The sequence below is a fragment of the Apteryx rowi genome, unplaced genomic scaffold, assembly GCF_003343035.1.
Source record: "Apteryx rowi isolate R43461 unplaced genomic scaffold, aptRow1 scaffold_431, whole genome shotgun sequence".
Classification (NCBI taxonomy): domain Eukaryota; kingdom Metazoa; phylum Chordata; class Aves; order Apterygiformes; family Apterygidae; genus Apteryx; species Apteryx rowi.
In genome coordinates, this window is record NW_020450685.1 from 104,998 (window position 1) to 132,177 (window position 27,180).

At 40.3% G+C, this 27,180-nt stretch overlaps 1 protein-coding gene across 1 annotated transcript; it reads right to left on the bottom strand.

Annotated features, from left to right (window-relative positions):
• Positions 1-1,311: 1,311 nt before the first annotated feature.
• CFAP221 (cilia and flagella associated protein 221) lies at positions 1,312-27,180 on the bottom strand. Its single transcript, XM_026076475.1, has 24 exons — positions 27,042-27,180; positions 25,059-25,159; positions 23,912-23,998; positions 23,717-23,812; positions 23,120-23,220; positions 20,864-20,967; positions 17,277-17,436; positions 16,612-16,735; positions 16,414-16,525; positions 16,084-16,192; positions 14,939-15,026; positions 13,144-13,233; positions 11,594-11,689; positions 9,984-10,074; positions 8,683-8,810; positions 8,182-8,262; positions 7,050-7,157; positions 6,726-6,902; positions 5,416-5,574; positions 4,910-5,004; positions 4,290-4,379; positions 3,968-4,087; positions 2,550-2,579; positions 1,312-1,435 (listed from the first exon to the last, which is right to left on the bottom strand). The coding sequence occupies exons 1-24, from the start codon at positions 27,178-27,180 to the stop codon at positions 1,312-1,314; spliced, it is 2,610 nt and encodes an 869-aa protein (XP_025932260.1).

Consider the following 27,180-nt stretch of genomic DNA (forward strand, 5'->3'; position numbering starts at 1 on the left):
GTTACTCTAATCACCACTGCTTCTGAATCTTTACTCCATCTTTACCAGACATCGAAATTTAGCTCATCCATAACAGTTCCTAAGGATCTTAAAACACTGGATTTAACTTAAACTGTTAATAAATGATTTTGTCATGACCATGTTAAGAATCATGCTCAAGTTTTAGTGGGCCTCTTAAAAGATCACCTGTTTTCCTCAGGACTTGCAGGAGACAAAAGCAATGTGTAAGTATTTAAGCAGTCATCTGTAGTCAGAGAAACTCTGTAGATATCCAAACCTGCATTCTGAACAACCTGTTGCTGATCAGATAGCTGTCAGAAACTTAACAGCTATTTCTTTGAAGGGAGCAAATATAGTATAATACAGGCTATTCTGCAGCTTCATTTCCACCCTATTTTCCCATTTTCTGTATCCCTGGGCTCTTTACAATCTGTCTACCCTGATCTCTTCTCTCTGAAAGAAACTTCTTTTCATGGGGGCTCTAAGTATATCTCAAAAGGAGCATGGCTCCTAGGGACACAATATATATTGCTGCATTTTCCATGCCTTTTAGTACAGAAAATTTATGCTTTTCAGCACAAATAGCCTGGACCGTTCTTCAAAATGAGCCACCAGCTCCCCAAGGATAAAACCAAGTTTGTCTGACAGCCAGCTTGCCCACAAGAAAGTAGGTGATATCTTAGCTGAAAGGTGATATGCTTATTAGTCTCCTTTCCTAAGGAATACCGCTTATGCATCACAGGCCCCTCATCAAGCTCTGGAGTGCTCCTTTATCACCCTGATCCATGTCCCCTTTCGGCAAGAGAGATGTTCATTGAATTAATCCCTGAACAGGTAATGAAATCTGCTTGGACATTATTTTTGTGGACAGTAACATAGTGTTCAGCTCTTCTCTTCCATTAACAAACTCAAGTGTATGATTTACAGTCAAGACAGAGACTTAGTGACTTACCTGCAAAAATTCAAGACAGGCCATAATTAAAACCCCAAATCTGAACAATTTGGTCATGAGGACTTTTCACCCTTTATTTGAAGAGTGGACTGTATACAAATCATTAATCTATTTACATGGTAGCACTGTAGTTTTCCAGTCCTTCACACCAGTAAAAAATGAGCAGGCACACTGCTGGGGAATCCCATTGCAGCAATTACTATTTTTGGGGCAACACACACAGTGAGAGTCCTTGACAGAGATGGCACTACTGGTGCTTCACTTCTCTTTGTACAAGAAGTTGCTGACCTCACCAAACGCAAGTTCATGTAGTTGAACAGGATAAGCAGTAAAAAGCCATGGAATTCATAAAATTACTCTTATTCCAGAATAAGGGTTTTATTAATTGCATTCAGCTTCATTTTCTCCACATGTTTTTGAATCTTCTCCCTTAGCCTCTCGTTCTGGGGTTGAAAAAGTCCATCTGGATAGTTGTGTGGGTCTCTGCAAGAGGTTTAGAAAATCATTTATATTTAAAATAGCCATGGGAATTACTTAGCAATGCTGATAAAAACAAAGGAAGAGACACACATAATTTCTCTCTTTTTTATAGTTTTAATAAATAACCTGCATATGTACTATTCCATGTGAATTCAGAGGATATTCCATTACTTACACCAAACTGGAAGGGGAGTGAAATTGTGAAAAAAACATTCACTCTCAGCTTGGCCAGGGAGGAAAGATAATCACCTGATAGGTAAACACATACTAGGTTGAGTTTCTACATTTGATCTATGAAGAAACATATGCTCTAATGGTCAGAAGAAGAGAATCCATATGAAAAACTTGTTTTCTTTAAGGATAAAATAAGGATAAAAATTGTGGAGGAGCAAAGGGGTGTCATCTAGTGAAACACACAACCTCTTCAGTAATGATGACAAGGGAAAAGATTGGGACTTCATTGTTTGATATTAAAATTTTGTTTCCCTCTTCACAAAGCCAAACAAAGAGGAAAGCGTTCACCAAGTCTAACTGGCAGTGAAAGTAGACCAACCCAAAGCTGCCAGCAGATTTTCTTCTTTCCTGTGTCCTTGGTCCTTTTAGGATCAGGGCCCTATGGACCAATTCAATATAAATATCCAGTGTCTACCACTTTCCAGGGACACCTGTCTTCTAGTGCCCATTCTGAGACATAAACTTAAATCAGCTTTTATTAGGATGGAGCTTCTGTTGCCTCAGAGCAGTTTCCAGAGTCCCATTCTTAAGCAGAATTGCACTTTTCATATTCATTCTGTCATTTTTGCTATTAAACCCTAAGGTTTTTTTCCATAAGTGGAAAGCAGAGACTGTTATGGAGATGTAGTCATACTTGTAGAAAAAAGAGTAAGAATGGCACAAGAAAGCATCTCAAATGCATGCCTATGTCCTATTATATATAACAAATGCTCTCATCAGTTAAAGTAGACTCCTCAGATGGTTTAGAGATAGCCAAACTGGACTGAAAAGAACACTTGTAAATCAGTAACTAGAGGTGTGTAATTTAGGAAAGCATTTTCAGTTTTGAAGAAAACATCTAAACTTCAAAAAGAATGAATCTTATGGTCATACAACTGCTTACCCAGAAAAAGCACCATCCAGCACTGTATCACTGTGGAGAAAAAGGTCACTCTTTAGTTACACAAGCTATCCCAAATCCACATGTTCTAACAACTAGTGTCAGAAAATGCAAAAAGCAGCACTGAGTCAGACACACATGCTTTTTTTTTTTTACAGCAAATTATTTTCAATCAATGTTGTAGTAATCACAATACAGCAATCAGTGTCTTGTCAGAGAGCTCATAATACTTAGCACTGTTTAAAAGTTTAACGGCTGATAGACTTGCACAAGATTTGAATGTCAATCATTCCCTCTAAAATTAAAGAAAATGAGACATTCAAATCTCTTGGTGTCTCTGAAAGTCTCAAGCTATTATACACATCCCAATTAGCTAGGCAGCTAAGCATCATCATGCCTACTTCAAAGAGGGGGCAACGGTTGGACAGAAAGATTAATTCACTGGCTCAAAGCCACACAAAATATTTGTGAAAACACAGGGTTAGAACCCAGTACCTTCTCCTATGTTCCCCTGCAATCATTTATCCTGACCATACTGCCTGCTGCTCAAGCCACTGTCCCCAGTGTCCCTCTTACCAACTCATACACGTCCCTGCATCCTTCCTGCAGCATCACATACCCCCAAGTTTCACACAATGAACCCACCTTTGCTTCTGGCCCCACAGAACTGCTGGGCAGTCCTGCACGCTGTTCTGTAACCATGGTGGTAATCATAAACCCAACAAAAGGCCCACCTGCCCCTCAGGGCTTTCCTCATCCTCAGATGCCCCACAAGGTTTCTCTGCTGAGCTCCAAACTTGGGACATTGGCCTGACAACACCGAAAGCAACTGGCAGAACTTGGCCCTTACGGTGGTCAATTTATAACACTTCAGGGAGCAGGCAACTCTGTGTTTATGAGTGCAAGTTGTTTTACATCTGTGCTGTGTGTCTAAAACGTAATGGGCATCCATGGGGGTGTGAAGCTGGGATAGTACAGTGAGTGTCACCAGCTCGTAGGAAGAGCCTGAAAAAAACCCACCATCCTGGGGGAAATTTCTAGGGGCTCATCCTTCTGCCAGCATTAGTAAATATCTAACAAAAAAGGACAGAAAATCTACTGGTCCAAGAACAGCGAACATCTCTGAGAGGGTAAGAAAACTCCCTCAAATACCAGACTGCATTGTTAAAACCAAAGTCAGAGACATCCAGGCCAGTGTGCCACATTCACAGTTGCTTTCTGGAGCAAGTCCACAAACCGTATTTGCAGTGCAAAATATAAGACAGGAGACTTCTGATTTGCTCAGAGTGCCAGACCTGCATGCCATTCAGCAATAAAGCCAGTAGGGCATCTCAGGATGACTTTCCACATAATTCAAGAGGAGAAGATTGTTCCCACATTCCTTCCCATTCCTCTCTCCTAATTTCAATAATTATAATTACCTTTCTTCTTTTGCTGATTTCTCTTTGCCTTCTTCTGAGAGCACCTGTCCAATTTGTGGAAATTCAGCTCTTACCATGTCTGGAGTAAGTATCACTTTGAACTCAGTTTCATCTGTCTCACTAGAAATTGGTAAATTGAAGAACAATGAGATTTCATCCCTTTAAAAGTAATTTTTAGCCAACAAAAACAAAAGTATTTCTTACACAAGAGGGACTTTGTGCTTTTGTCTTTGAGGATCTCTCAGGACAGGTTCAGACACATCCATACAAGTGGTTAACACTTCATCAATCATATTGAATACATAATAGAGGAAAAACTTACTAGTCACTTATATTTTCCCTGTCTCTCTCAGGTAAGTCATTCAGCACTGGTGGTACATCTCTTGGAAGCATATCCAAACTGTAAGGATCCCTGTGATGGAAATGGTGTTTGTTTAAGATGGGCAGAGAGTAACTGCACACAACAGTTACATTTGAAACTTCATGGTAGTTGTAGTTACAAAGAAGAAGATGTATTTTTGAATATTCCAAGAAAATCTGAATATATCAGAAACTACTGTGATATGAGGGAAGGTGAGCATGAGAGATGCTGGCTACCATTGTGTGCAGGTGATCCATACACTACTTCTGCGGGACAGACTGGCTTGTACCTCCCAGAATCTTCTGGTAGTGAATCAAAAAAGCATTCAGAGCAGATGTTTTTGAAAGTCCTCAATGAAGCTCCAATTGCAGGGCTAAATACTTCCTCTAATTATATTGATCTTATTCTTTCCTCCAAGGAGGTCAGCAGGTGTTTTTTCCATTTGTTTGGGATTTCTGATCAGCAATTTATTACACCTATAGCCACATTTATATCTGTGGGACTTGTTACTAGTCAGTGTAGTTGCAGACAGTTGAAGCTGGTGCAGGATAGCGGCACTGTATATTCAAATTTTTTCTTACCTAGATGTTGTATTTGTCAACGTGGGAGTGTTAGAAAAGGCAGAATACACCACTGGCAAAAATTTTCTCCAGCTCATTACTCCACGAATCACTTCCTGAAATGACAAGTGCTACAGCAGTCAGACCTCTAACACACAATGCAGGGGGGAGAGAGGCTTGCAGGACAGAGCGCCTGACTTCTTGGTTGAGAAGTGAGTTTGGGGAGCTGCAGTTCTCCATATCTAAAAGATGCTTCCTCCACTGCAAGGCCATGAAAATTCAGCAGAGAGTGAAAAGAAAGAAAGAGCAGAGAAGTACGCAGGGATAAATAAAGGACATGGAGAAAGTCTAACAATAAAAAGTTATTCTGACACGCTTATTGACTATTTAGGTGCATGTATAATTTATACTTCAGAATGTTTTCTATTTAGGATGATTATTCATCTTTCTTTTGGACTCCTTGGAACAATTCTCAGCAAAAACACATCCAAGGCAGGTACTCATACAATAAACCCAACAGGCCATACCTTGTGATGCAGAAATTTCTTTTGTGTGATTGGAATGCTGGATCCTTTGGGGCATTCCTTGGTAAAGGTGTATTTTGGATGAGGACAAAGATGATATTCAATACTTGTTTCAGAGTAGGGCAAAGGAGGTAAAAATGGAAATAAACCCGGACTGGGGTTCTGAAAACAAAGAAGAGATTATTAAAAAAAAAAAAACATTCTGAGCACCACAAAGAATTAAGTCAATGAAAATTCAGTTCTTACAATTAACTCAGTCACTCCAAACTCACATCATTATCTCATTGTGACTCTCCTGTTCAGTGTGACACCTCATCTCCCTTCTTCTCCCCACATCACAGACCCATAGTCTGCCTGGTTCATGCATGCTCTCTGCTGTCTAAAATACAACAATTCAGGTGTTGTTTCCAAGTCTGGGAGAAAAATACTATTGCCTGAAGCTTCCAAAATCCATTGCTGGTTCTCTGAACAATCCAGAATCCACGAAAGGGCACTGGCCTTGCTGTAGCAGAAGCTAGTGAGCATTTTGCCATTCATTTCACTGCACTAGCATCTGCTCTTGAACTCAATCTAATGCTGAGTACTGTGGGATCAGGCTGTGCCCGGCTCTTATACTGACATGACATAGGGATGCAGGAGAAGCACGGAGAATCTCATCAGTAGGTCCACTAGAGTCCTAGCCACAAGCAGTGGGAACAAATCTATACTGTATATGTTATGCCAAGATCTCTGAACTAGCACACACTGGGTTCTGGCCTGTCCTTCATTGGAGCAAACAAATTATGCTGAAAGACAGAGCCATCCAACTCAGGCGCAGTGCCATGCCGGCATGGAGATGCTGCCTGCACCCACACACTACACTGCACTGAGCTGTACAGCTGTCTCTGCCTGCTCAGAGTCACCTCAGGGACCTCCAGGCCATGCTGCACTGTGCGGGAAACACCTTCTGCAGTTGATGCCAAGTAGCACAATCTGCATAAAAATCAAGTCACTGAAAATCCTCCCACACACCCTGGTTGTGACTTGGAAATGTTACTTTAAGTTGCTATGAGAACTATCAGAAATTCTAAGGCATCTGGATGCAATGCAAGCAAAGAGCTTGACTTCACTTTTCTCAGTTTACCTAAGGATCAAGCAGAACTGCAGTGCCCTAGTAGAACAGAAGGAAAAGACTGCACCAGTCCTACCTATCTGGGCAAGGTTACAGATGGACTGAAGAGAATTGCACACCAATTCCATATGGGGCCCCTGATGAAACAAACACCCTTTACCCTCCTTTCTCAGGTTCCTTGTGGAAGCAAACTTCTACTTACAAAAATACGAAGTGGGCTGCTCTCAGGGGGGTGGACTAAAGCTTGGGGAGGAACCAGTTTTAAGAGGCTGATGTCCCTTTCTGCTACTTCTTCTGGCAATTGCTTGTGAAAATCCATCCTCTGGGAGGTCAAGTTAAGCTGACTCTCAGGAGAAGCAACTACTTGAATCAACTCATCCTTGAAAAACAGAGACATCAACAGATTTCAGAGTGCAGTTAGCCTTTTGGTATAATGTCTTGAAACAAAATTAATCAAATAATCGTAGAAGTGTAGGGCTGGGAATGACTTCAGCAAAGGAAGTTTGTATTTGAGATGACTTGTTACCTGGGCTCCCTGCCTCAGTGGTCGAGAAAGTTTTTGAGGTTTGTAACTTGTGGCTGCATGGTGTGTACAAAATGGCTGATATCTCATAATGCGGAAATGCTGAGGAACCTAGGTGCAAAGGAAAAAGATGCGCTGCAGGACATGATAACAATCACTTTTGCTTAACTCGTGGTTGGAGGGGAACATTCCAGCTTAAGCATGGACATGTCACATCTCTGTGGTAATAGATACTTTGACCACTATTCAGGAACATGGTATGTGACCAAAACTTTGAGGAGCAATACGTCACCAGTACAAGTTGAATGAGCATGTAAAGGAATATTTCCATTCTTGCTCTTCTGTGAAAGACCACAGATTTAATAGTTTCTTGATCAAACGCACTGAACTCAATGGGGTAGAGAAAAACCATGTTTAGCAATACACATAACACTGATACATGAAGCAGTTGTTTAACAAGGGGGAAAGATATTAACAGAAAGCTTCTGTACCTGAAAAAAAGGAAAAGGAAATTGAGCTAAAACCTGCATCAGTTTGAACCTCAGGAAATATTTTTACTTTGATGAGAGGCAGAATTTGATCTTCTGCTATTCAAAAATTTGAGAGAAAAAGGATTAGAAATCAGAAGTAAAAATTGTTTCTGTATTCATAAAGGTGAAAAAATAATACCACACGTTTCAAGAAGGAGATGTTTGTATTTCCTATGCAGGAATGCAGCAACTAAGCAAGTATAAGTGGCTCCCAAATAAACAGATTTCCATTACTTGCTAAAGAGGAAGGACACTTTTATAATAGGATGGCATTTTTGTTCTCTGAAATCAAAGAAAAAGCTGTGAGTGGCTTGCGGGGCTTTTGCACAGTATCCTCATTCATAGTAGAAGATGCATATCACTGCCTGAGATAGAATAATTTCAGCTGAGATGATTCATTTCTCTATCTGTCTCCTATTGCTGGGTACAGCTGGTTATTTACAGAAATAGATTATATTTGTTTTTAATAATAGCATGCTAATCACATAGACTTATTAAGGCAATATTTCTAGTGGGCTGCACACTGGGGCTACAGAATCAGGCAGAAAACATGTCTAACTAGACTAATAGAACACATGACACAGTTGAGAGCTCTACTGACTCACCTTCAAGTCATAATAGGGAAGAAAGTGTCTCACTTCTACGTCTGCAGATTTGACAGGAACTAGGCCAAGAGCATCAGGTGCCTGAAAGAACACAGTATTAAAAACCCAGCAATACAGTGGGAATTTTGTTTTTCATTGGCAACAGTTCATCAGCATAGCTACTTGACAATTTATGGAAATAATTTTGCGAACATTTTGTTTGATATTTCTCCAGTCCCTTCTTGGATTTTGGTGTTTCAGCTGCTTTTTATTTCTTTTCTTCTGCAAGATCCTGTATTTTAACTAGCTCTGGCCATTAATATATTAATCAGAATTTTAGAATACAATTAAGAGAATGCAAAGGTTTTTAATTATTTTTTGAAGTCATGAATTAATTTGTTGCAGCTCCAGAACAGCAGTCACATTGAAAAGTTTTGATAAAAGTAGCGCCGGGCCTGGGGCCAATGTCTTCAACAAAATTCTGACTTGAGCATTTGCTGCCATTTCAGATACAATACTTACCAAATCACAGTGCAACTGGAGGGAACTGTAAGTGGGGAATTCAAAAGGTAATATACGATCTTCAGATATGCTGGAAGAAATGCCCTTACACTCTTCACCCTTCTCTGGTTTGCTGAAACTCCCATTTTCTGTCATTAACAGAGAGCAAATATTCTGTTTTTGTAATATGTCTTAATACATTGTTTCAAAAATAGAACCAAGCCACAAAACAGATATTTAACATCTTCCTAAGACAAGATGTGTGTAGTCATTTTAATATGAAATGTAAGATAATCTTTCCTAAAGGCTTTAAATGCCACATCTAAAAGACAGCAGGCACAATACCATGACTATTAGACAGATCTGATTACCTCTTTTCAAGAAAGTCATCACAGCCCACACATTCCAGCATGGTCCTCTCTATCTGCTTTCACTCAGCAAGGCAGACTTAAGTCAGAAGGCCTCTTTTACACTGACTGCCACTACTCCTCCTACTTGAAGCACCCCTGCAGTTCCTGCAATGAGTTTTCTTGCATACTGGAAATTAAAGAACCCCCACTCGCAGAAGCAGGAAAGGTCTGATATGGAAAGGTGTTTCAGCAGTTGTCAAATTGGGTGCGTATGAGGGAGTGGGAAGCAAGAGACACAAATACTCCTTTGTCCCCATCGAACTATGACTCCAACCAAGGCCAATTTCCTTCTGTGACTGTTAAAGAAGTGATTTTTCCAGGTCAGTACTTTCATTTCACTATAAAGAAATGAACCACTACCTTTCTCAGCTGAACAGGCCCAAAATCAAAGTCATATGAGTGCTTGCAAGCATTTGTATGAGAAAATGATATGGAGAAAAACTTAACCCAATACTGGCCACCTGGCTGTGTATCTCCTGGTTCCTACTATCTCACTGCACTGAGTTCAACCATCTTGTCTTAACCACATTTAGGTGTCTTTCTCAGCTCCTCTTACCCCATATCTCCAACCTCTTGGGCTTCACCTGTCCTGCTTGCTTACCTGTTTCTCACATAGTCTGCCCCTTCTCCCTTGTCCCTTAGGCCTAAAAGTAACTGCCCTATTATTAAGGAGATAAGCTGCAGGGCTCCTAAGAAGAGTTAATCACCTTTTAAAATCATTTTTAAAACAGACATATTTTGACTGCAGCCATTTCTACCTTGCCACACTTCTCTTTTTTGCTTGAAGGCTGCTGTGCAAGGACTGTGTATTTACGTATGCGAGTACAAATGTAATGCATTTGACACGCTGCAGTACAACCTGAGTGATCAAAATTCATTGCCAAAATATCAGCTTGTTCCTCTGCTCCTTACCAGACACAGAGCCTTCCTCCAACCCTCTGGCTTCTCTGTTTAGTCCACGGAACAAAAGCAGCAAACGATTTAGTCGAATCCGAATCAGAATCTAAGAGAACGATTATGAATTTTTAAGTTTAATATTAAGCCGAGCAGTCTAAGATTTACAGCCACAGCAATACACAATACTTACAACTATTTATTCCACAAAGGTCACTCAGACATCTCTATTTAAGAATTTTTGCTATAGTTTTCTGTTCAGGAGGGATAAAATGGGGATGGAGAGATGCAGAATAGATATTTACTCCACAGTGACCTTACACATCAAAAACAGTGCAACCATTCTTTTAGTCTTACAGTTTAATGGACTTTTTTTGATAGGCCAAAACGTTTCAGGTGTGCCTACTAAATATATATATATTTAACGATGAGTAAACAGCCAATTGATCAGGGTCAGATGAATACTTATGGCTCTGTGAAACAGGAGAATAAACAGCAATGTGCACTGTGCAATTCGCCCAGTCGTATGTATCACAGTGGCAATGAAGACCCCTGGGTTTTAATACCAGAAGGGACCATTTAGCCAACTCATTATTTGTACCATACAGGACCTCTGTGCTGAGCCTAATATTGGAGATTGTGGTAAAGAACAGATCTGAGAAAAATATCTAAACTGGATACTGGGAGTGCAAGAAATTTCCATATTGCTTGCTGCATTTGAATTTTCTAGGAAAAGAGCAGTGGAAATGAAAGATATTTAAACTCAATGAGATAAGTGATTTTATTGATTTCATCTTTAGCTTCTTAAAAGGATTCATTGAACCATAGAATAACTCAGGTAGGAAGGGACCTCAGGAGGTCTCTAGTCCAACCTCCTGTTCCAAGTAGGGTAAGCTATGAGATCAGACCATCTTGCTCAGGGCTTTATCCAGTCTGGTCCTGAAAACCTCCAAGCATGGAGACTGCACAACCTCTCTGGGCAAACTCCTCCAATGCTTGACTGTCCTCATGGTGAAAAAGGTCTTCCTTATATACAGTCTACACCTCTCTTCCTTGAATTTACACCCACTGTCTCTCATGGGCCCACTATGCACTGCTGCAAAGAGCCTGGCTCCATCTTTGATAACCTCCTCAGAGGTGTTGGCTGCCATTACCTCCCCCCTGAAGCCTTCTCTTCTCCAAGCTGAACTAGCTCATTTCCCCCAGCGACTCCTCGCAGTCCAAGTGCTCCAGGCCCCTGACCATCTTGGTGGCCCTGTGCTGAACTCGCTCCAGTTTATTGATGTTTATCTTGCACTGGGGCCCCAAACTGGATACAGTATTCTAGATGCATTTTAGAATCTTCTCTCTTTTTGTGCAAAAGTGAGTTGTTTTTTTTTACTTAAAAAAATCTGAATTCACTTCTTTTGAATTTGCTTCTTATCAATTGATTTTGAAAAAAAAAATCCTTAAGCAACAGCTGAAGACAAAACTTACCCCAGATCCTTATTTCCCGGTGAAGTAGGGACACATTTATCAAGCTATCAAATCCCTGGCTAGCTGTGAAGATCCTTTACGTGCTAATTTGCATGTTTTTGTGCTATTTCCAAGGTGTTATGCCATCACACTGCTTTCTGTGTTCACATTACCTTGTATGCTGCTTGTTGGAATTTCCTCAACATCCTGTTTCTCTTGTCCCAAAGGTCATTACGGAGCAAGTCAAATGTGGGATGGATATCTGGACACTGCATAGTAGGGAAGGGGAAGGGGGTGGGGAAAGGGATGGGGAAGGAGTAGGGGAAGGGGAAAGGGAAGGGGAAAGGGAGGAAAAAAAAAAGGGACGCGCTTTTTAAAATTAGATGAGGGAAGAACGTCCTCCAGCCCAAGCCATTCCTGGCCTGAATCCATACATTATTTCCTAGCACTGAAATTAAGTCAGGTAAAAATGTTCAGTTGAATAATTTCATTTCAGGGCTATGTCACCCTATTGTCTTTTAAACAGATATCTTCACCACAGTGCTCGGGGGAGGTAATCATGAAACATCTGCAGATGCAATATGGGGAATGCAGAGACAATGTAGAATGGTCTGCATCCATACATAAATGACAGCCACACACTACAGCTGAAGTCCAATACACGTGCAGTTGGACAGCGGAGGGAGTGGACCAGGTCTCTACCGAGTACACACTTCATCTTGCACAGATGTGAACCTAGAACAGCTGTAGGGGCTCAGGCCAAGGGCCAGCAAATCCTGCGACCTGTCTCCAGTCATGGCTGACGGCACAAACATACAGAAGGGTGAAAGACCAGTATAAGCTTAGAGTGATAATTTCCCATAATCTTCCAACTTCTAGTGATGTCTGGCTCTGGACATACTTGAGACAGAGGTGATGCCACTATATTTAATGCCTTGAATTGTCTGAATGCTCTTTGAACCCAAATAAATCTTTTTCTTGATGTATGAATTTCCTCTCCAGATTTAAATTGATGTGATAGGATAATGTGGGACTGGAAGGGACCCTTTGGGTCCCAGAACACAGTCCTTCTCAATGAATGGGCAGCCGCTCAGCTAGCATTTAGATCAGGGAGGTCCTCAGAACACCAGCTTCACACAACCACATGCTGTGCCCCACCAAACAATTCTCAGCACTTCGTAATAGGCATGAGAGTACAGTAAAAGACCAGCTACCACAGCTACATGTTCCTGAGGAAGAAGGTAGCAAGGATCCCTTGTGTTGCTAAGATCCAAGGTTTCTTCAGTGGCAGAGTATTTATTAAACAAAGCTCTCAGATAATCCTAGGAAATGGATCCTAGGAAGTACCTCACACTATAGAGAAAGACAAAAAAAGGTAATTACCACTAAGGTCCCTGTCAATCTGACCTGTAAAGTTCCCAAATCTTGTGATTGGCTTAACCCTATGTCTGGACATGAGAAAGCTGCTCCTGACAGAGCTCCGAGGAACAAGCAACATGAATCTCAGCTTAGGCCTGCAAATTTCCACTTGCTTCTCATTTTAGAAGATCAGAACATCAGAAGACAAATAGTGCACATAGCATGGTACTGGCCATAATGTACTAGAAGAAAAGTGATAAATAAGACACTGACAGAAATGGGGACATTAGGAGGAAAAGTATTCAGTGCCAAATTGCTAAAGCTGTTTGTTAGCTTAATAAGTGATAGTAACGTATAAACAAACCTGCTCAACAGGCCGGATAACCCGTCTGAAAGAAACTTCTACTTTGTTCCTTTGAAACTCCTTTTCTATGACAGGATCTCCTCTTTGGATCTAATTTGCCATCAAGAAGAACAGTCACATTAGTGCAAAGTATTCAGTGAATTCTTTCCTCACTTACAATTAGTGGAAACTCACAATGTAACGTTCTGGAGCTGGTTGACAAAACACAGACTTCATTCCCCTTCCAGGGAGCAATTTTTGCAACGCTTTAGTAAATCAAACAAAGTAAATAATGTCTTTCTGGGCCCGAGTTTCAATCAGATCCCCACCCTAATGAAACACAGATCACTTAGCATAGCCAAAATCAGCACAGAGAAGGGTTGCAGAATGAATGCTGTAAGTTAGCGCCCAAACAGCCCTACATAAATTGCCTGCAGCTTTCCCATTGCTGAGAACTCTTGCTCTACCATGGCTTCCAGTGGTGCCTGCTCTTTAATCTGCTCATGTGTGAAACAGTTTACTGCTCATACCACTTCACTTCTTTGAAACTCTCTTACTTTTGTGTGTTCAGGCATGCTGGATGAATAACAGAGCTTCTTTTCATTACATCATCTTCCATCCCAATTCTCCTTTCCTATTGTTTCATTTCCTAGATACTACTATGTCTTAAACAAAACCCTTGGGGTTATCATGTGGAGTGAAATTCCCAAGATTTTGAAGGGCTGAGGTTTTGGTTAGGATAATAGAAGACAGACTAGCTAAAGGTCTCCAGGATGGCCACTCACAGTGTTTGACATGAGTCACCTGAGTAAACGATGGAGGGGTAATAAATACTCCACGACACCTAAAGACGCTCAAGGTGAACAAACAGACAACAACAGCAAAGATATGCCTCTGACTGAACGTCATGGGGGCAACTGTGAAACCAATCAGAGACCTCCACTGCCCCAAGGGCAAATAGGTAACTAAATATATGTTTCCAAACATATTTAATTAAGTCATACAATGATCTCACATTTTAGATCCCTTTTCTTACTAATTTCCTTATTTATTAGTATTAATTACAATGTTTGAACTAATTCACAATGCCTAACTCAGTGTGTAAATTATGGCTTGACCCTATACATAAATAAATTTACTCCCATAAACAGCTCCTTGGAAGTCAGTGGAATGTCAGAGGCTACTTGCATGTGACAGCAGAGCCATAGCAAACTGGGGAAATAGGAGGGGCAAGTCCCTGAGGGCTGTGCCATTTGGGAGCAAATGTTTCTTGCCACCACCTGCTGCTGCTGTCACCTCCATGGAAGACGAATTGCAGTCTGAGGTGACTGGAAAAAAACAAAGATAGGGAGGGCAAGGGTACAGAGAGGCACCTGATAAAATATCTCACTATGGCTCCATGCGAGCGTACTGACTGTGTTTCGCTCTGAGCCATTCAGCACATTAGCTCTTCAGAGCGGTACAATATACACAGAACATTGCATGCAGCCACAGTGCTGAGAAGATTCAGCTGCAGTGTTGCACTGTGATGTGACTGGGTGCAAAGCTACCAGGTTGGAAAAATATTGGGGTCACACTTCCATTGATAATTTTGCCTCTCCTCCTCTTCCCCCAGGATAAAACCACCTAAGAAACAGTGATATGCAGAAATAATAACAATAAAACTGCAGGAAGAATACAGCTAGTAAAGGTTTGTATTGACATATTAAGAAAAACTGAAAAGGCAAAGAGCTTAATACTGTTCACTAGTGCACAGGAGGTAGTCCAAAAGTGTAAGTTTGATTTTAAATTTATAGAACTAACAGCAAAGACTAACCTTGTATTGTTCTTCTTCCCTCTGTCGGTTTTCAATAATCTCTTTTTTAAATTCCATAGACATCGGATCTTTGCCTTTATGAACTTGCCTGCATTTACAGTAGAGGAAAGAAAAATGCTTTACTTAATGCAGTTTGCTTATTTAGAGGAAAACGAACTAATTCTCCTCTTCCTAAGGTGTCAGGAGGACTATAACATTTGGTTTAAGAGCAGCTCTGCAGATTGCAAATGAAACTGCGGTGTGCTTAAACACATGATTATGCATGTTGCTTTACAGAATCACAGAATCACAGAATGGCTGAGGTTGGAAGGGACCTCTGGAGATCATCTAGTCCAACCCCCCTGCTCAAGCAGGGTCACCTAGAGCACATTGCACAGGATTGAATCCAGGCGCGTTTTGAATATCTCCAGAGAAGGAGACTCCACCACTTCTCTGGGCAACCTGTTCCAGTGCTCTGTCACCCTCACAGTGAAAAAGTTTTTCCTCATGTTCAGATGGAAGTGTCTGTGTTTCAGTTTGTGCCCATTTCCTCGCGTCCTGTCGCTCGGCACCACTGAAAAGAGTCTGGTCCCATCCTCTCGACACCCTCCCTTCAGATACTTGTACACGTTGATAAGATCTCCTCTCAGCCTTCTCTTCTCCACGCTAAACAGGCCCAGCTCTCTCAGTCTTTCCTCATAAGAGAGATGCTCCAGTCCCCTAATCATCTTTGTGGCCCTTCGCTGGACTTGCTCCACTATTTGATGTACATATGTAATTCTATTCACTCTGTATTATATACATTTTAGTCCAGATTCAACATTTATTGACAACTATGGCAAAAGCTCCCTTTGTATTTTGGGGCACAAGGTGGGAATGTATGAGAAAAAGGTTTGGAGAACAAGGTTTTCAACAGCTTTTTCTCTGAATGCAACCACAGTAAAATCAAAGACCTCATTCAGCACTACTATTAACACTAACCAGATTCCCCTTAGGTAGAAGTGAAAAAAATGAAAGTGAAACAATAGTAACTTAAATGTAAGACAAACCCATCAAGACTTTAAATGGCAGCATTACGCATTAGTAGATAACGCATACATCATTTATAGAAGCCTTAGTTAAGCAAACTCTAGTGTTGCTAATAACAGTGGTTAATTAACACTCACCACTTCAGATGATTCGCTTCCTCTTCCTGCACAGCTTGTTTAACTTTTTGTTCAAATACAGCTTCCTTCATCTGTCTTGTTTTTGTCCCTTCATTGCCTTGGCGAAGGACTGCAGGAATGTCAAAAAGCCATATCTTATGTCAAATTAGATTGAGTTTTTAATTGGGAAACACATCCATTGTGATAACTGAACTCATTAATACACGAAGCTAAGGTGACATTTCCCACAGAAACTAAAACCACATGACCTCAACGATTCTGAAGGTGAGTTCCTCAGTGGAAACCTATACAAAGTTATAAGACCAAATTTATGCTGCTTAATTATGTTACCTTCTTTCAAGTCCTTAATCTTCAATTTGCCTGGTTCCTGATTCAAAACAGTTGCCACAGCATATGGATTTGACAAGTCTGTGGGGAATCTGAGGTTTTGGTATTCAATTTCCTAAGAGATAAGAATTAATAGGGAGGAATAGAAACAAGGAAGAGTGTTAGTCCTGGAAAGTACTTCTGATTATTATTGTTTCACACCTTTACTTTTTGAATAGGCCTGGATCGTAGTTGGCTGGACTGGTCTCTTCTCCACACCAGTGATTTTCCTGCAGACACAGCTTTTTTCTTTGAAGGACTTCTTTGTTTTTCAAATTCTTCTTTTCTAGGTGTCAAAAGGACAGACATTGCTCTTATAAGTACTCTGCAAGTGGGATGTAAGCCTAGAACATGCATTTACATCCCTTCCAGATATACAAAGGAAGCTGGAATTTTCTCTCCCAAATTACGACTGGAACCAAACTTTCTAATTTCACTAACTTTGCAGTTTGCAAAAAATTAGGTATAGGCCAAAAGATCTTACTGCTCCAGAAAACCTCTGTTTTGCAAGATCTCAGCAACAAGAGTAAAATGTAGCAGATGTAATAGAAGCTGAGGATGCTCAACACTTCTTTAGGGATATTTAACATCTTGTTATTTCTATTTTGGTACAGTTTCACTTCATACAGAGTCAGAGCATTCTGAGCAGATGATATGCTACCAAAAGAGCAGGCACAAGTATTAATACTTCAATGATGTTAGAGCATTTTAAGTCTGCATAGATATAAATACTTAAAATGATGACAGCAAAATGGCATGAAATCCTATTTCATGTGTATTTTTTAGAATTGAACAAAAATATTCAAAGATCAGTCAGCCACACATACGTTAGACCCAGGTGGGGTGTTGATGTTCCTGTGAATACACATACATAGGGTTTTGAGTGAAACTGTGAAATCCACAACTGCATTTTCATGTGTGCTGTTCCATACTGAAGTGGAGAATATTTCACAGTTACTTCCACTTTTCCATTGCCTGGAATGATTCCTGTGATTAGAGGAGAAAAATAATGAGAATACCTCCCATGTGAGCCCACTCAAGTATACTGAAATGGATTCTGGACTATATTTTTTAAACAGTATTAGTGTTTGAGTGGATGGCAGTAGGCCTGGAAAGTATTTCAGGCCTCAAAGTATGTTTCCAGAACTATCAGTTACCAAGTAATGGGAGATATTTTGCAATAGCAGTGAGATTTGACAGTAAGACTGCAAGACTATTCCCTACTGTTTTGAAAATGACAGAAACTGTTTATATGCAAAAATTCTCCACTTATATCTGCTACTCTCAATTTGCTGTTACTTTTTGGTTTCTCAAGCAAAGCATTAGAAATACATTTCTCTGTGCTCTTTCAGGTTTGGGGAATGGTCCATATTTGATGCATTAGCTACCTCTACTGTATCTTACTTCCTTATTACCCATTCCATGATTTTCTCAAACCACTTTAACTCTTCCCTTTGTATCCTTGAACAGTCAGCGCAATCCGAGGATACAGCCCCTGATAATTCTCAGCATTTCTGAAACAAGGAGTTTATTCAGTTCATCATTAATGTCATACAATATTAATTCATCATCTTTGTAAAGTGACCACTGCCTGGTTTTCCGCAACCTATAGTTTTAAAGAACAGCTAGTTTCATTGTCTATTTGTTTGTGTGGAATTTGTTAGATTATTTGATTATTGCTGATTATAGAGCTGAAACTTCTATGTGCTCCTTAGAGGGTTCTCAACACCTCAGTGGACGATTGCTTAAAGTTTTTGGCTACCAACTTCTACTAGACTGATGTTTTTCTGGGATTTTTGTATTTTTTCCCTCACCAGAATTAAGCCAACTTAGAAAACATGAATTAGTTCCAGCAACTTTGCCTGTGACTGTGCAAAAAAACAAAAATCTATTAATGAATTTTATATCTCACCCCTAGTTTTGCTCAACTGTAATGTTTTCCTTTTCCTCCCTTACAATTACAACTTCTTAAAGCACACAGCAAGAACTCTGAAAGAATAACCAAAACCAAGGCAGCAACATAGTTCACCTTCTTTGTGAACAACGCATCTGATGGAGGCCAAATACTACCTCTGAACCGGAGAAGGAAAATCCATCCAAACTCAGAAAACTTGGAAAAAATAATCAGAATTAACACCAAAGCTGTCAGAGCTAAGGGCAAGATCCTGTTCCACTAAGGTTCTCTCTAAACTGGAAAAAAACCCAGATCACATCAGAACATGATCTGAAGAACTATGTTGATTAAAATGTTGAACAACTTAGCTGTCAGTACGGACGGGAACCTTCATGTGTAATATTTCATCAGCTTATCATAGCTAAACACTATTGGAAACACAGAACTGACCACATCCAAAAACTTCATATATACATACTGATGCCTGTTGATACCATAGGTAACACCATGCTTCTGAGTAGTATTAACTAACATATCTGCAACAGTAATTTTCTAGTGAGTACAGCTTATGTTGCAGTGTGATTAGCTAGATTAAATGGAGTAGGATAATTCCCAGCTTGACAAAAGCTTGATAACCTCTAACTTGTAAAAGGTAGGAACTTTCAATTGCTGTATGCTTTTACTCATTCAGCTCCAATTACTATAATTATTTCTTCCATGTTAAAGACAAACCTGCTGAGAAGGCTAACCCATTTCCCCATGGAATTGAGGAGAACGGAGAAAAAGACTCTGTTGCTCTGTTTTGTAAACGACAGTGTATATACAAATTTGGAAATGGCTGGCAATTTAGTTATTCTGGAATTTATTTTATGTACATATCACTGTTGGGAATCATCCAGATTGTCTGTTAAATCTCCAGCATCAAACTACCTGCATAATAGTTTTCTGCACTGGAAACAATAACAAACTGGGGAAAGATGAGGGCATCCTTATTTTCAGAACAGCTCATCTGGGGAAGTGGGACCCTACCTTTTCTACAAGTCCAATCCAAAACATTCAGAGACCCTGGACCAACACGGAAGAGATTTGTCTGTTCCCTGGGGGTCACATTTTGATTTTTAGTACAGATGCAGGCGATACAATGCTTAATGGAACTCAGACAAGACAGCGCACATTCATATCATTATACATACAGGAGCAACTGCAAGTTTTATTAATGTGCACAAGTAATTGGAGTCTAAATTCCACTGTCACAAACAGCACTAAGGGCCAGATTTATGACGTTCTTTATTTATTTAGATCCTTATGTATCTGAGTGGAATTGATCAAAGTGCCTAAGTGAATTAGGCAGCCAGGTCTCATTCACTTACACACCTCGGTAAGATTCACTGGGCTCTTACATGCTTCTGTTGGCACCTGGCAAATATAACTATGAAAGCAACTGACCTACAAATACTTATGCCTGCCTCGAGAGAGAGTCCTTGCCAACGTTAGGCATAAAATTCGCTTACCTTATTGCAGCCAGAAGTCCCTGCCTCTTGTGAAGCCCTACACAGAGGTTTAGACTGATTCTAACATCCATTGCCACCCCATGATACACTTGCAGCAATGCATTTTGTGCTCATGACTGTAACAGCTCCTGAGGCAACAGACACAACTGCACTGAATTCTTCCAGACCACTAGGGAAACACAGGTATGGGGATATGTTTGACGGAGCAGAGGTCACCTTTTATTTTCCCTGTGTATCAACAACAGGATCAACAGCGATGCACACAGTTACTACCACAGTCTTTGATAGCTGCTAGATTTCTTCAGTAGGAGAGGTTCACAACAAGCTGCAGATAAACTGGCTATTCTGAAGCAGAGATTATTTCCTCTGTAAAACCTGGGTTTGATAATACACAAGCAGCTCCAAAAGAGAAGCAAATCATTTTCCAACACTGAGGAGTGTCACACAGGGTCACTGAGCCACTTGAGCGCCAGGCTTTGACCCCTCTTACTGTACTTTATACAAATGTAAACATTGTCTATCGTTTTATGGTATGAGGAAACATACAAAAAGTCTCCAGTTAAGGAACCTGACATATACTAATCGCTAAAAGATAGATATCTGGTCCCTTAATGGAGCAGGAGCCACACTGTCCTTGGGGAAAGGATAGATAGGTGAACTTTGGGCTGTATCTTCCTGCTCCTCTCCTTTTCAAAGGCCTCTCTGGTCTGTGAAGAGAGCAGGCAAAGGCTGGATGACCTGTTTGGGAAGTCCCATATTTTGCGGGAGGTCCACAGTTGGGCAGTGAGGAAAGATACCTACTATCTGCAGAGGGCTATTTGCCACATGGCTAAGACTAAGTCATGCATATGACTAAGATTTACCAGCCTGCATTTAACCACAAACACTCTGGGTCAAAGGCTGTATCTTTTTATATGCATTTCTACCCAACACTGAATAAACAGTCAAAAGTAAATACACTCAATAAATATGCATTTAACTTCTAGAATTTTAAATAAGTGCAATCTACCAAATGTTGGCTGGACAGTGAAGGCTTTGTGACGCTGAATGAAATCAATGTGGAATTCAAAATCTATTGGACAGCTGCACTGCAAAGGTATAACATATTCCTTACTGAAAAAGAGAGAAAGGAAGAAGAAAGAATTAATGAAACTGTGGTTGATCATCAATAGCTAGCTGGAAAATGATACTATACACAACATGCATTGAATCTATCCATGTCAGAGACATGGGTTACTTATTAACATGAAAATAGTCATTTCTCATTATTCCAAAATAGCAAAATATTTCAAACCATTCACTCAGTTGGGAAATTAGAACTAAATCTTGATTTGATTGCTGGGTAGTTTACATCTTGACTTACTTTCTCCTATCCAAACAGAATTTGTTACAGACATTTTTATAAAATTTGCTTTTTAGAAGTTATTTCTGTGTATCCCCACATTCTTAAAAGCTGCATTGTCTAGCAAACACAAACAATCCAAACTGGAGCAACAATAAGTACAGAATCAGAAATCAGGTTTCTCCCATGGCCTTCCTTGCAGAAGAGGATGAGAGACAACTCTAGTGCACAGTCTTCAAAAGTGCTGAATACTCTGATACATCAGCATGATTGGACTTTAACCACTGCAAAAATAATACTGCAGGGGCCTCATTTTCATAGAAACCCTTTAAGTCTCACTTTGGTTGTGTGAAGAGATATTAGAACACATCTATTCACGCCCCCTGGCTTTAGTCTGAATCTGTTTTCATGTACCAAGCTGAAACACAAGAGTTGGTATAACTCCATCCATCATCCTACAAATCAAGACTAATTTACCCAGGCTTATTTCTGTTTCATATAAACTGTTTGACTGAAATCCTATCCTGCTGATTAGCCAAGAATGCATGTTATACACAGTGTTCCTTTGGAAAGCACATTTTGAAAAGCTTAGGAAAATAAATGATAATAGCAAGTGCCTTTTTTCTCTGCCTTAATATGACCTGTTCATGAAGGTCCTACACTTGTGGAAGCAAAAGGAAGTTCTTCCATTGATCTCAGTGGGCTATGGATCAAGACTATAGTTTCTTGGGTTCTGTGCAGTGCTGAGTACCTCAGAGAGCTTTCACCTTTAAGAAAGGTTGTAGTAGCTTAATAATGAAAAATATTGGTAAAAACAAAGGTTTGAAATCATCAGCTTCTTCTTCCAGATTCCTAATGCATCTCTGTAGATCCCTGTTACGTTGGAAACTTTTCACGTTATTTAAAAGTGTATTCATTTTGTACCCTGCCTGATCTCTCTTCTGTATTCTGAGAACACGAAAATTCTTTATACTTCAGCATTTGTTATAAAAATGGAGTAAATAAGCAGAATCACATCATACCTAGGGGCACCCAGAAAGTCATGGTTCCTGTTCAGTCCTCTAAAAACCTGGGATGTCATTTCTGTGGGATTCACTAGCATTTAACAGACCGTGGGGGTTTAGAAGAACAAATAAATGAAAAAACACAAATGTTCCTTCTACAATGGCAGGCTCATATCTATCATCTGCAGAATTTTGCATTTTTCCTCTTAAATGCCTTCCTATTCATATTTTCATGCTTCAATAAAATTCATGAGTTACTTTTAACTCACAAACTAAGCTAAAACCCAGCTACTAAGACCTTCAGTTCTCAGAATTCACTCAGATCTTTACACTACCAACAAGAATCACCACAATTATTACTAATATAGTCAATATTGTACAGAATTAGACCCTGATGAACAGGAACACCCTTCTTCTCTCCCTCTTTCCAGTTTCTATTACAATTACTACTGATTTTTTCATGAAAACGGTCAGTGTTGGATCTGTGCAAGAGCCAGAATAACACAAAGTCTATGTCATTCAGTGCTCCACATCAGAAGATTACTTTAAATATTTACAAATAGAAAAAACAAATCTAATGACTGGTTGATCTCTGGACTGAGGTTAGCTATTTGCTGTCACTGACTGAAGTCTACCATTACTAATTCATACTTTCAGTACCAGAACTCTTCTTCTTAAAAGGAAGATCCATGCACTTTGGACTTACTAATACTGAAAAGCTATATAGTACTTAGGAGTATACAGATTGAGAACAGCACCTAGTATACAGCCACACAGCTTCACCAGATGATGAATGAAGTGAGTCAGCACCAATTTAAACTAGCTGAAACCCCAGTTCCATCTATATATACATTTTTCGGATTTTTCATATTTTGTGCTTGTCTCACAAAATATGGACAAATGTGTCTCCTTCACTCACCTCTGACCAACTGGTACATCAGACAGATTTATAAATGATGGAAATTCTACAACATTCACAGCAGGGTAGGCATGCACAGGAACGAGTAATGTATCTTCTCCCTGCAAAAAAGTCGTAAATATTAATTTCTTACACTGAATAAATGTTATGGAAAATAAACATTTATATAGCATTTGGTCAGTAACTGGGTATGAAACACCTTGAAGATCATGACTGTGTCAGCTAAGGCTATTGATATTCTGCTTGCTTTCAGTATTCATCTGTCTTTCTATACTTTCAGTAACTATCTAGATGACCTGCAAGCCTGTTCAGCTGAAATGCTACATCAGTAAAGCACAAAGACTGATCTATGGGCAAAGAATTACAAAAGGAGGAAGATATTCTACCCGCAACTCTGGGATATTTACAGTCTGAAAAATTTATGCTAAAAATTTTTGGGTGCTTAAAATCAAAATACTCCAATCCAGATTTTTTCATATGAACTCATGTGGCTCTAATAAGCAGTGTTCCATCATACATTTGTGGCAGATCTTTGAATCTTGTCTTAACTGTTGTTTTATTCCATTAGAACTATATTTTCTTATAATAAATCCTTACCTGACAATGAATTCGGATGCAGTCATAGTAATATCGCCACTCATCAGGACAAAAATCAACAGTAACCACAAATGACAAGCCAGGGACAAGCCGGTGCTAGAAAATGACACAGAGAGAAGGTACATGAAAACTGCTCATATGAAACAAACACAGTGCTGTGTGCAAAGAGCAGGGTGAAGGTTTTCTGACACTTACTGTTTTGTTGTATTTGATCTGAAAATACTTCGTCTGAGGTGGTATAATGTGAAGGTTTATTACATCACCAGAAATATTTATCAGCTTCTGTAGAACAAAAGAAAACCAAACACCCAAACGCTTTACAATGTAAAAGGTCATTTGGGAATGCCTATTGTATTTTTGAGACTATCCATAGCAAAGAAGTTATATTAAGCAAGGAAGTAATCATTTCTGCTTTGGCAGAAATAACTTTGAGTATGCTCCGAATTTAAAAAAAAACACTATTTAAACCTTGCAACCTACATTTTTAATCCTTGAAACCAAGTCACAGTTCTTTACTTAGGAAGAATTACAGCTTATTCTATGTGAATTCCCCTGAAATCAACAAGACTAATCTCTAAGGGAGAAGCTACCCACTGAATCAAATTCTGGTGCTGTTTTGTTTACGTGCAAAAGGAACAAAAAATTTAACAACCCATTGACTTCACTTTTACAGAGGTACAAAAGAACAGAAATGATTTAATATTCCACTGTTTTGTTCTGGATCACAAAGTGACAAACCTTTGGACTGTGCCAGTTCAGCCTGCAAAGTGTCCTGCATCTTGTTTACTTTCTTTATACCTGGTCAACCTAGCCCATCATAGCCATCCAACCTCTGCCTCAAAGCACTTTCTATATGAACAAAGACAGACAAAAGGAAAAGCAGAGAGAGGAAAAGTAGATGCTCAAATTATTCATCAGGAAAGGGATTCAAACATGTATGTCCTGACTTTCTTTCCTTAGGTCAGACTGCACTTGCAGAAGGCCAGAGGTACTTCCAAAATCTTCCCACTGGTGAACACGGTTGGAGCCACAAAGACAGTCCAATATATTCTGATAACAATCCTTTATGGATTTAAAGCAGGGATCCTTCATGAATGACTTGCAAGTCACATATCATTTTAACCCTGCTCATAAATACAGATATAGAAAAGGTAAAACAGAGACTGCAAAGGACAGCAACGCCCACAGCATGGTACTTGTCTGTTTTGTTACCTCAGGGCCACTGATTTTAAGTGCTGCTTTACAGAGTACTCCATACAGCAAGAGGACTCATGATCATGAGCGTCTACTCAGCTTGTTATCCTTTTACAAGCCCTGAGAGGATCTCTGCTCTGACACTTACTAGCGTCTGTTGGTGATGTTTTCCAATTTCATACCCTCCATAGTGTAACACAGCAGGCTCAGCTTGTATGACTTCATTCCTCTGAAGTTTTGAATAAACCTCTGGAAAGAAAGATAACAAAACAGGGAGAAAAGGAGACCAGGTGAAACAGACATCATGATTGTTACATTTATCTAGTGTGTTTATGCAGCACCCAACGTGTTATAAAGAGAAAACGGAGACAGAGCTCATTTCTCCTGCTAAGAAAGGATCTTGAGATGCCTAACTAGTTAAATGAAGTGTTAAGATGGCATTTGCCACCCCAGCAGGTTCATGATCCTGGAGTAGTTTCTATCTGGGCAAGAAGGGCAAGAAGGAAGATCCAGGGAACTACAGGTCAGTCAGCCTCATATCTATCCCTGAGAAAGTGATGGAGCAAATAATCCTGGAAACTATTTCCAAACATGTAAAGAACAAGAAGGTGACTGGGAGTAGTCAGAATGGATTTATGAAGGGGAAATCAGGTCTGACCAACCTGATAGCTTTCTACGATGTGATGACTGCCTTGGTGGATGAGTGGAGAGCAGTGGATGTTGTTCATCTCGACTGTAGTAAATCTTTTGACACTGTCTCCCAGAACATCCTCATTGACAAACTGATGAAGTATGGACTAGGTAAGAGGACAGTGAGTGGGACTGAAAACTGGTTGAACAACTAGGCTCAAAGAGTTGTGAACAGCAACACAAAATCCAGCTGGAGGCTGGTCATCAATGCTGTACCCTAGGGGTTGATACTTAAGCTAAACTACTGTTCAACATCTCAATTAATACTTTGACTACGGGACAGAGTGCACCCTCAGCACAGCAAGTTCACAAATGATACAAAATGGGGAGGAGTGGTCGATAGACCAGATGCGTGCGCTGACATTCAGAGGGACCTTGACAGGCTGGAGAAATGAGCTGACATGAACCTCATGAAGATCAGGAAAGGTAAGTGCAAAGTACTGCACCTGGAGAGGAGAAAACCCCAAGCACCAGTACAGGCTGGGGACTGAATGGCTGGAAAGCAGCTCAGCAGAAAAGGATGTGGGGATCCTGGAGGACAACAAGTTGACTGTGAGCCAGAAATGTCACCTCATGGCAAAGAAGGCCAACAGCATCCTGGGCTGCATTAGGAAGAGTGTTGCCAGCAGGTCGAGGGAGGTGATCCTTTCCCTCTGATGGGTGCTGGTGAGGCCATATCTGGAGTGCTGTGTCCAGGTCTGGGCTCCCCAGTACAGGAAAGACATGGATTTACTGGAGCAAGTCCAGTGAAGACCCACAAAGATGATTAAGAGACTGGAGCATTTGTCATATGAGGAGAGTCTGAGAGAGCTGGGACTGTTTAGCCTGGAGAAGAGAAGGCTCAGGGGGATCTTATCAATGTGTATAAATACCTGATGGAAGGGTATAAAGACAGTGGAAACACATTCTTCTCAGTGGTATCCAGTGAATGGACAAGAGGCAATGGGCACAAACTGGGATACAATAAATTCTGTTTAAACATAAGAAAAAACTTCTTTATGGTGAGGGTGGTCAAGCACTGGAACAGGTTGCCCCTAGAGGCTGTGGAGTCTCCATGTCTGGAGATGCTCAAAACCCGACTGGGCATGGCCCTGAGCAACCTGCTCTAGTTGACCCTGCTTTGAGCAGGGGAGTTGAACGAGATGATCTCCAGAGGTCCCTTCCAACATCAGCTATTATGTGATTCTGTGATGCTTGGCACAGTAACTTCATAACATCTGACTCTTTATGGCTTCAACCAGACACCACAAAATTTAGAGGTCAGCCAGGAACAGTACAGACATGAATGCTTTCCTGGCTACCTCTCCTATGATTTAGTCTCACAGGGAGCCACAGATTAAGCAACAGAATAGGAGTTTTGCCTGAGTTGAGAAAAAAAAATAGAGAAGTGCCTCCCAGGATTGCTTTAAGGTTGGGAAACAGTAAGAGAGCAGAAACTTACTTGATTCCAGCAGGTGATTGGGGACAGCATGTCTTTTTTGAGGTTCCTCCACTAGGCTGTCCAGAAGGACACTGGGTATCTTCTTAAAGGATTTCTCAGCACTAGTGAATTCTGTAGAGGCTGATTGAACCACCTCCAT